The following is an 11,362-nucleotide window of genomic DNA, read 5'->3' as shown; positions in this document are numbered from 1 at the left end:
AGTGGCTCTTGAGCTAGGAAATAATCATGCACTTGCAATAGAACTTCTGATCATAGTAGGGAGACATCCTTCAGCAGTCCGGAAAGAGACAGAAATCCAAGTAGAAGCTGTCGCTTGACTAGATTATGCAAAACAACCAGGACAATAGAACAACATTGCACACCATGCAAAGTAGAAGCCCTTATTACCAAGGAGTTCTGCTGATTGCCAACAATCTGAAGATAAAAGAAGAGGAGGCAAAGAAAATTGGATAGTTGGAAAGAATTCAATGTCCACGGTGAAGTGCCAGATAAGGGCCAGTAAGTCTGATCATTTAGATGGATACTGATGGGAAAAAAGATTCTCCCAGATGGGACATATAAAAGTAAAGCAAAACAAGTGGCTTAGCATTTTGAAATGTCTGGGAAATTAAAATAAAAGCAAAATTCAGCAGATGCTGGAAACCTGAAATAAAAGCTGAAAATGCTAGAGAAACTCAGCAGGTCTGGCAGCATCTGTGGAGACAGAAACAGAGCTAATGCTTTGAGTCCAGTATGAATCTTACTTGCAACTCAGTGCTGAAGAATCATTATGTCAGATTTGAAATGTAACTCTGTTGAGAGAAACAGACAGTGCCAGACCTGCAGAGCTTCTCTAGTATTTTCTAATTTAAAAAAAAACGAAAATCAAGATATTAGGAGTGGAAATCCCCCCTAGTAGGAAAAATAATCCTGAAACTTTCCTTATTCTATTGGTGACATATTCACAAAAGTGCAGGATAATCACAGAGAAAAAAATTCGGACTGAAGTGTTTTAGAAACCCTCTAAAAAGACGAGTGATAGAAAGCTTTAGAGAAAAAAAAACAAATGCATTTATGAATTGAATGATTATGGTATCATTGGGATATGTTATTCTTTGGTTAGGCCTGTCTTGCTAAAAAGGTATATTCAACTGAAAGCAGATCTAACAATGTTCTAATCATACTACGAAGTAAAAAGTCTCAGCCATCTTCATGATGCATGATGATGCTTTTCTGTCGATAGATTTTACGTAATTTGAGAAATTTGTTGCAAGCAAGAATAATAGGAGTTTAAAATTAGATGTCAGGATTTAGGTACCTTTAAATATATAGGTTGATGTAACTTTGAATCAACAATATAGAAAATACTACTCGTATGCAAATAAACAGCACTTGGTTATCACAGAGACGGAAGTGTTATGTAGCCCAATTGGAAGGGTGAGTTAGCTATGGACCCAAACAAGAACTGATGCCACTTTTGCTGTATTGGGACCAAGTACAGTGATGAAACACACTACAATTACAGATGATCTATGGTCAGATAAAATATTTTAAAAAATTAAATACACAGCAATGCATAGTCAAGCCTTGAGAAACCTAAAAGATAAACTATGAAATTAGTCCTTCTCAGTGATGATTCTCATGCCAAACATCAGTGCTCAAGTACCGTTGGCATTATACCACTCTTGGTGGATAAAAATAGAAAATGTCGTCCCTTGGCCTGGGAAGCTAAGAAAATAAAGGCAGTAAAAAGTGCTGCAGCTGCAAATACACTGGTTCTCCTTAAAGCAATAGATAAGGTGTTCTACTCGCAGTATATTTTAGGGAAAATCTATATAGGTCTGTCTGGGGTAGGGGAGTCCAAGAATTTGAGTTTGCCCATTGAATATCATTTAGATAATTGCTCCCTGAGGGAGAAAGTACATTCGACAAAAAAAAAAGTACGATTCCAGAAAGGTTAAGGATTGATCTTGTTAATGTCAAAGAACTGTGGGAAAGAAAACATTTCCAATGGGTCAATACAAGTCATGAATTGTTAGGTTCCTTTACAAAAAGGAATACTCTCACAAAATGCCTACTACTGGAGATTCTAGAACAGGGTTTTGCATTATGATATACTATACAGAATATGAAAATTTGTTATTTTCTGCCTATCAATTTGTTTTGAAATATTGTTTTGTTAACTGTTATCGAGATTAAGGATACACAGGTGAAGTGCATTAATTGCTGGAAATGAGTTGTGTCCAAACAGGTTGATTAAAAATACTAAGGGCTCTTGAGACGCAATGGCAGCGTCTTTACTTCCAAGCCTGGGTTCAGGTCCCACCTGTTCTGAAGGTGTGTAATGACATCTCCCTAAACAGGTTGATTAGAAAATACCTGGCACAGTGGTTGTGCCATACGTCGGTGACAGACCCAGGTTCAAATACCACCGCAGTTATGCCGTAACATATCCAAAAATGTTGATTTTAAAAAATAAAAGAACACTTCTGTGACAGTATAGGCAAAGGAGGCAGCCATGGCCTAGTGGTATCATCACTAGACTGTTAATCCAGAGACTGAAATAACATTCTGGGGACCAAGGTTTGAATCCTGCCATGGCAGATGGTGGAATTTGAATTCAATAATTAAAAAAACTCTGGAATCGAGAATCTAAAGATGACCACGAATCCAAAAAAAACCCCATCGGATTCACCAATGTCCTTTAGGGAAGGAAACTGGCATCCTTACCTGGTCTGGCCTACATGTGACTCCAGACCCACAGTAATGTGGTTGACTCTGAACTGCTCTCTGAGTAATTAGGGATGGATAATAAATGCTGGCCATGAATGAGTAAAGGAAAAAAAACATACATGTGTAATGCTGTATTCTGTGAATAATTCCAGTATTAAGTAAAGGCTGGTGTCTGGCTTCTTAGGTCACCTTCTGGCTTCTGAGGGAATTAACATTCCATGCGAAACACCATTTAGAAACCTAGAGGTAAGCAATCTACCTAGTCTCAGACAATATTTCTCATATAGCTGTACAATCTTAAGATGAATGTGAACATGGCCTGGGACGATGAAACCTCAGATCATTCTCTCCCAAGGAGGGGCATGCATCTGTTCAACGTATACTCCACTTACGTGGGAAAACTGCAGGTATGGACATCTTGTGATGTTGCACTGACACAATGACGACAAAAATTTCCTCTATAGCATATTGATTTAGGTTAAGAAAGAGTTAATTCAGCATTAAGAGCCTGCCACAGTTTGTCAAGACTATAATCCACTCATTCAGGATTTCGCATAATATATCAACTTTTATACATCAAGTCAAACACTAGATTAAACGTGCCCTTGGCCTGAAGCAACAAAACAATGTCGACATGTATGTCTGAAAGTCCGCACTGCACTCAAAGTACCTAAATCTAGGATCCTGTCTCCCGGCCGGTTCCACCTCCATCCTTCCAACTGCTGGTGCTCAGTGTACTGTAGACGCCGGTCGTGAAACACCACTCGGATAATACTCTAGTGGGGAGACAAAAGGAAAGCAATGTTTTCAGAAATTACTCCAATCGCTCATGCTTAGCTTACATTTATGTCAATATAATTTCATGTCAAAATTAAAATGAATGACGAGGTTGATTCAACAGCAACATCACAATGATTCACAAGTGTGAACTTATTTTTGAAGACTGATGAGAACGAGGGGCTAAATTTTCTCCCCGTCAAAATGATCTGCCATGGTACTATTCACAGGGTTAGTTGCTCCTCGCATCCACCTGCTTTGATATCTATCTTTGTTTTAAAACAGAACATTTTAAAGGCACAGTAAAACCTTTCCCACTCTTCTCCTACCCTAAAAATCACAAGTTGCACTTTAGCAGATTCTGTAGAACACCATCCTAGAAGCCCTCAAGAATCTTACAGGATCTGCAGAGATCTCACCGCTTCTAGAAAAAACACACGGCTATTCAAATTTTAAAAAAATAATAAGAAACCCTCATATTCTGTACAAAGCACCACACTGCAAGACAACAATTCTCTCAGACCTTTAACAAATTTTCCCCAAGAGCTTTTCTTTTAAAAAGTGAAACAAAAATACACTTGAATACTTGCAGTCACCAATTCAATTGTTTATATTTCTTTTGTCTCAAGCATTGTTTTAAGTGAGCAGGGTCAATCTATAAACTTTTTTCACTTGCACTTTTGAGTATGCATTACCCCAAACATTCTTCAGGTAAAACATTTTCATTAGTTATCTTGAAAAGAATCTTAAATACTTTGACAAACAGAATCTAAGACACCTCTGCAACAGGAGCCATTGTTTCAGCAGCTGAAATACTTTTTAACATCTGTTATTTCTTTAGCTTCTGAGCAAAAGGCAGGAGCCCCCATTTTCCTCCGTAAAGTATTACGGAACTACTGCACTCGAACACCAGAAACACCAATTAGCACATGAAGCAACACTAAAAATGTCTCACTCCATGTTCTTCAGATCATCAAACACATGGAAATTTAATGCATTTCTCCAGATTTTGTAATGAATGTTTTATTTGCCTCTCAATTTTAGGCTGTTTCATAGTAGTATTAACTCCAACACATCAAAACTAGCATCATGTCTAAGCAGAATAACCAACCAGCTGAACCGACCATAGACACAGATGTTTGCAGCACAAGAGGCATCCAGTCAGACCATAGTGTCCACATTAGTTAAAGATCTGACTACACTAATCCTATTTTCCACCTCTTGGCCCATAGTCCTGGAGGTTAAGGCAACACAAGTAAATATCTAAAAACCACTTAAATGTTGAGCTTCTAACTTAATCACCCTTTCAGGCAGTGAGTTCCAGACTCCCACCAACCTCAGTGAAAAAACCCTTAATGCTCCTTCGTTTCTGCCTCTCTTCTTAAAATCTATGCTCCCTTGTTATTGATCCTTCTACTGATGGAAAAAGATGCCTTCCTTACTATGCCCCTCAATATTTCATCAGGTCATTTCTCAGCCTTTGTTGCTCCAAGAAAAAAAAACTTTCCCAGCCTAATCTTTCCGCAAAGCTCAGACCCTCCAGCCCAAACTGCATTCTGGTTGGTAAATCTCCTCTGCACCCTCCCTACTGTAATCATGTTCCTCCTATAATGTAGTGACCAGAACTGCACGCAGTGCTCCAACTGTGGTCTAACTAGCATTTTGTACAGTTCCAGCATAACCTCCTTATTTTTGTCTGTTGATATCAAGCTGCACAACTGCTCTCCCTTCAATAGGTATAGCATCTTTGTGATGATCTAATATGATTAACTGGAGTGGGATTAGCAATAGGATTGTTGATTTAATGCGATTCCAGACCTACTCTGCTTAATATCCAAACCAAAGGCCCCCCAAGTAGCTTGACTCCTGATTTAAAACTCTAATCTTATTAATGATGTTTCTTAAACTTCACAATACTGCAAGAAATCATTAACCTGCAACAAGGTGGCCGAAAGCTTTCCTTGATGAGGACAAGCAACACTGTGTCCACCGAAAAGTAGATTGCACAATCTACTGTCAGCAAATCTCACTGAAAAATACCCACTATCAGGAAACACACAGTCTTTTTGTCAATTGATCGATAATCTCATGACAAAAACGATAAACAGATTTTCCAGATTCTCTCCTAAACAGTGGAGGAATCCACTCTAACATCTGTAACCCCTATCACTCTTCAAAACTCTGGGCAATTTTAGTCCTTTAATTCTTATTTGTGAGGACATTTTTAGTACAATCCACCTCACTGACAGAGCGATTCACCCTTATCTAGCTCCTCAGAATAAACTCCAAACTATCACCAACTATTCAATTCCCTCAGTTTTGTCTATCATTAGTTTATTCTCAAAATTATTGGCATCCATGACATGAGGAGAAACTCCTCCACATTGATTGTGATCTGGAATGCACTGGCCAAGAACTTGGTGGAACCAGATTATATTGAGGCCTTTATGAGGAAATAAGATTATTATTTATAAAGGAAAATAAGATACATTATTTTACACCTCCCTTCAGAGGGTTGTTGTGGACTCGAAGGGTTGAATGGCCTGCTTCTATGCTGTAGGGATTCTATATACATATACACAGCTTGCCACAAAACCTTCATGAGAATGAGGAATCCTGGTTCCAGATCTGCTCAGACCTCTGGGCTTCATTTCATTTTATAACTATTCAAATTACAGCATCTAGCTGCACTTTTATACTTGCCAGGATACTGACCATTAGATTCCCCACTTGCACTATCAAAAGGTCTTTCTCTGGTATCTGGAAATTTTCTAATTTAGGTCACTTCCAGTCCTTGCACTGCACTTCCTTCCACTCTCATCCTAGTCCGTGAGTCTATAGACCTCATTTCTTGACTATTACTCAAACATTTAGCCGATATTTAAATACCTCCAGAACAAGTGTCACCCGAGAACCCACTCTGGTTAACTGGTCTTTGGACACGATAGCCCTGTACTGTAGCTCATGACCACTATCCAGCTCTTGATCAACTGCATTCAGCTCCTCAAGACCTGCACCACAAAACATATGAGCATTTGAGATACAACGTGCCTCATTGACTATCAGCTGCTCAGATTTTATAATTAATTCTGGTTAATCATGAAGAATAAACCCTGATTGCCATGCTTAAGTACTGCCTTACTGTCACAACTGTTACCAGGGGGTTTCTGTTTTGTTAGGATTCCAGACCTACTACAGGATCGGAAAATGGCCAGTGTGACTCCCCTATTCAAAAAGGGAAGGAGGCAAAAAGATAACAGCCCACGTTGTTGGAGATAGTATATTGGCAAGGATAGAAAATTGGCTAGGGCCAGAAACAGTAAGTATGGATATGGGGTGCTTTTTCTGTTTGGTGATCCGTGACCCGTGGAATACCGCAAGGATCAGTGCTGGGATCAAAGTTGTTCACAACATATATGAATGATCCGGAGGAAGAAGTGAATGTACTACAGCCAAATTTGCAGATGACACAAGAATAGGCGGAAAGGCAGATTGAGAGGGGGATATAAACAGTTTGAAGAGATATTGATAGGTCAAGTAAGTACACAAAAAGTTAGCAAAGAAAATATGCGGGAAAATTCAAAAGTTGCTCATTTTGAAAGGGAGAACAAAAGAACAGAATATTATTTAAATGGAGAAAAACTGCAGAAAGCTGCAACACAAAACACAAAAAGCTAGCACACAGGGGCAGCAAGCAATCAGGAAGGCTACTGGAATGTTGGCCCTCATTTCAAGGGGGTTGGAGTATAAGTGTAGGGAGGTCTTACTGCAACCAAACAAGGTGCTGGCGAGACTACATTTGGAGTGCTGTGTACAGTTTTGATCTGCTTATTTAAGTAAAAACATCATTTCATTGGAAGCAGTTTAGAGAAAGTTCACTGGGATAATCCCTGGTATGGAAGGATGTCTCATGAGCAAAAGCTAAACAGGTTGGGACTGCACTCACCAGAGTTTGGAAGAATGCAAGATAATCTCATTGTCAGCGAAAATGCTGAGAATGTTTCCCCTCATGATAGCCTCTAGGACCAGAGTGCATAGTCTCAGAATAAAGGCACCCCAATTTAAGACCGGAGATTAAGACAAATTTCTTTTCAGAAGACAGAGTCTCTTTGGAACTCCTTGCCGCAGAAAGGAGTGTCACGTGAGTGTCAAATCAGCCAGGATCCAAATTGAATGGTGGAGGGAGGTGTGCTAAACGACCTACTCCTGTTCCTATTTCTTATAGTCTTATGGTTAAATAGGACTTGACGGCATCTTTACCCACTAATCTCCATTAGCTTTATATAACCAAGCCTGCATCATTCAGCAGCGTTTTAAGCTTTGATAAAGTAGGGTGAGAGCATTGTCCATGCAACTTTAAGTCAATTAGCTCAGTTCCTTATCACCTAATGCCTTTAATACTCACCCTAACAGTCCAATGAGAAACATCAGGTTTTGTTCAAAGATTACAATAAATAGGGGGAGGCAATGGCTTAAGTGGTATTATCACTGGAATTAAGAATCCAACGATGACCATGAATTCACTGTCAATTGTTGGAAAAACCCACCTGGTTCACTTAGGTCCTTTAGGGAAGGAAACTGCCATCCTTACCTGGTCTGGCCTACACGTGACTCCAGACCCACAGCAATGTGGTTGACTCTGAACTGCCCTCTGGGTAATTAGGGATTGGTAAAAAATGCTGGCCTAGCCAGCAACGCAATCATCCCAGGAATGAATTTTTAAAAAAAGGCAGACTGGGTAAACTTCAGATTCACTGACTTCCCAAAAATAAGCTTTATCATGCTTCATGTCAAGTTTCATTTGTGCTAGGTTTACTTAACAGCAACATCATACTTGAGAATACAAAGGGTCAGTATTAATTCCAGTAGCTGGAGTTATCAGTCAAAGATGGCTCCACAATTTGTATCATTAACTTCTACACTTCAACAACAATAAGACAGAGTCCACCTGTATGCAAAACCCACCAAAGACACTGACCTCCACTACATCACTTATCTGATTAGCAGTATCTAGACATTCACTTGGGTGAATAATTGGATGGAGACAAACCATTATCTATCACCATGATAATGTGTCCCTGACTGAGAAAGGGATTCAGATACATGATCTCATCAAGTTACAGTTAAAATAGCCCTGATGAAGAGTCATCTGGACTCAAAATGTTAGCTTGCTCTCTCTCCATGGATGCTGCCTGACCCGCTGTGATTTCCAGCATTTTTTTGTTTTCAGAATAATTAGAATACACTGGCCATATTTAGCTCCTTGGGCCATTGGAGAAAGGTTGTGACAAGCTGATGTTTTCTGTTGAGCACTTGCTTTTGCTGCAGAACAGCGCAAGCAGCCAAGATGCCAAATGAAGAGGAGCCAGGGTCAGTTTCTTTGTCTCTTTCTTGCCAACCAACTTGTAAGTTTGTTGAATCATATCTGCAATTGGGACTATTACAGGTGCTAGAGTAGGTTTTTGAAAGTCATCCAGTACTACTACCTTCAGAAAAACAGCTAATCACCCATCTGCATCTTTAAATCACCTTGATGTCAGAATCAGCTGATCGAGTGAAAGCAGTGGAATTGCCAAACTTAGCTTCACATCAGCCAAATCACCAGCCTCCCCAAACCATATACGCCTTTAATTTTACTATCCTTCTCTACTTTGTAGTCGGTGTTCATGCAAATATCAGAGCATTTAATTAGGTTACACACAATAAAAGCTATCCCCTTTATTAAAACTCAAGAAAATCTTATGATCACAGCATGTAAAAACTGTTAAAACCTCACTTAATTGGCACATATCCATTTATGAAACCTACTGGGGTTTGATGAGCAGTTTGCTGCATGTCCATCATCTTTCAGATGGAAGAATGCTACCATATTAGGGAGATCATTCTAAGCAAGAACATATCATAGACATCTATATTCGAAAATCTATCACAATTTGACCATATCTCAGGCATTAAGCAAATGCTTTTTGTTGTATCAAATGACAGTGGGTAAATTTTTTTGTACAAACCTTTGTTTGAAGTTTGAATTTAAACTACAGATTCTACTTAAATTCTAAGTTCCCAGCCTTAAACAGGGTTTTAACTGTAGAGCAGTTGGACTTAATTAAACCAGCTCCTGAAACTGGAGCCTCTATAACTGGGTCAGCTAGGCCTTGTGCATTAGGAACATACAAATCTATTCAACTTAGCACTCTATTGTAAGTCGCATTGAGAGCTTTGTAAGAGTTAAAGGGAAAGAGGTGGTCTATTGCATTTGGTTTCCCTAACTTTTTTCAGTCTCCAGGAACTGGCTCATACTCTGTCACAGGAGAAGGTAGTTACTTGGTCCTAGGCCCAACAATCTTCAGCTGCTTCAATGACCTTCCCTCCATCACAAGGTCAGAAGTGAGGATGTACACTGATGCCTGCGCAATGTTCAGCACCAGTCGCGACTCCTCAGATACAGAAGTAGTCAGTGTTCAAATGCAACAATGGACAATAGCCAGGCTTGGGTTGAAAAGTGGCAAGTCACACTCACACCACACAAATGCCTGGTACTGACCATCACCAATAAGAGAGAATCTAACCACTGCCCCTTGACATTCAATGACATTACCATCACTGAATTTCCCACAATGAACATTCAGGGGGCTGCCACACAACAAACCTAGCAGGACTTGCCACATAAACACTGGCTACAAGAACTGGTCAGGGACGAAGAATACTGCAGTGCATAACTCACCTCCTGACTCTCCAAAGCCTGCCCACCAAGTCAGCAATGTGATGGAATATGCTCCTCACTTGCCTGAATGAGTGCAGCTCCAACAACACAAGAAGCTTGACACCATCCAGGGCAATGCAGCCCACTTCACTGGTACTACATCCAGAAACATCCATCCCCTCCACCATTGATGTTTAGTAGCAGCAGTGTGTACCATCGACAAGATGCACTTCAGAAATTTGAAAAAGATCCTTCCAAACCTATGATCATTTCCATCAAGGACAAGGATAGCAGAAACATAGGGGAGGCAATGGCCTAGCGGTATTATCACTGGACAGTTAATCCAGAGACTCGGATAATGTTCTGGGGACCCAGGTTCGAACCCCACCATGGTAGATGGTGGAATCTGAATTCAATAAATATCTGGAATTAAGAATTTAATGATGACCATGAATCCAGTGTCGATTGTCAGAAAAACCGATCTGGTTCACTGATATCCTTTAGGGAAGGAAACTGCCATCCTTACCTGGTCTGGCCTACATGTGACTCCAGACCCACAGCAATGTGGTTGACTCTCAACTGCCCTCTGGGCAATTAGGGGTGGGTGATAAATGCTGCCTGGCCAGCGACACCCACATCCTGGGACTGAATAAAGAAAAAAAACCATAGGAACACCACCACCTCCAAGTTCCTCTCCAAGCCACTCACCACCCTGACTTGGAAATATATCGCCGTTCCTTCAGTGTCAAAGGGAGGGAATTTTAGGATCTTGACCCAAAGGGCATTGTGTATCCAGTTACAGCACATGGATTCCAACAGTTCAAGGCAGCTCACCACCACCTTCTCAACAGCAACTAGAGACAGGCCATGGTTCAGGACATCTGCTCAAGGGCTGGAGAGGAACTTGCAGTAGAAGCGGAAGGATACAGTCATTGTGGTCCATGCAGGTACCACAGACATTGGCAGGACAAAGGAAAAGGTTCTGCATAAATCAGTATGAGGAGCTAGGTGCCAAATTAAAAAGCAAATGGTCACAAACTCAAGATTATTACCTGAGGCACATGCAAATTAGCATAAAGTATATAAAATTAGAGGTCAATGCATGATTCAAAGACTGATGCGAGGGAAGTGGTTCTGGTTTCTGGGGCACTGGCACCAGTACCAGAGAGAGTGCTTTCTGTACAAACAGACAGTTTCTACCTGAACCATGCTGGGACCACTGCTCTAGCAAACCACATAACTGGGTCAGCAGAGAGGATTTCAAACTAAGTAGTGGGGGGCACAGGATCAAACTTGGGAAGACATGGTAAATCAAAAAGTGAAGAGCCCAGGCAACAGTGTAAGGTATTAATACAGGAAATTATAAACGGAA

General features: G+C 40.3%; 1 protein-coding gene across 1 annotated transcript in view; it reads right to left on the bottom strand.

Annotated features, from left to right (window-relative positions):
- The window catches only part of tfcp2 (transcription factor CP2), a 91,237-nt gene that overhangs the window by 72,315 nt on the left and 7,560 nt on the right, over positions 1–11,362 (bottom strand). Inside the window, exon 4 of the mRNA XM_048618981.1 lies at positions 3,184–3,289. Coding sequence (XP_048474938.1) covers positions 3,184–3,289 — 106 coding nt within the window. The remainder of the gene's footprint in view (positions 1–3,183; positions 3,290–11,362) is intronic.

This window comes from Rhincodon typus, chromosome 41, assembly GCF_021869965.1.
Source record: "Rhincodon typus isolate 14 chromosome 41, sRhiTyp1.1, whole genome shotgun sequence".
NCBI classification, from domain to species: Eukaryota; Metazoa; Chordata; class Chondrichthyes; order Orectolobiformes; family Rhincodontidae; genus Rhincodon; species Rhincodon typus.
Note: the sequence above shows the minus strand (reverse complement) of the source record. Positions and strands in the feature narration are given on the sequence as shown.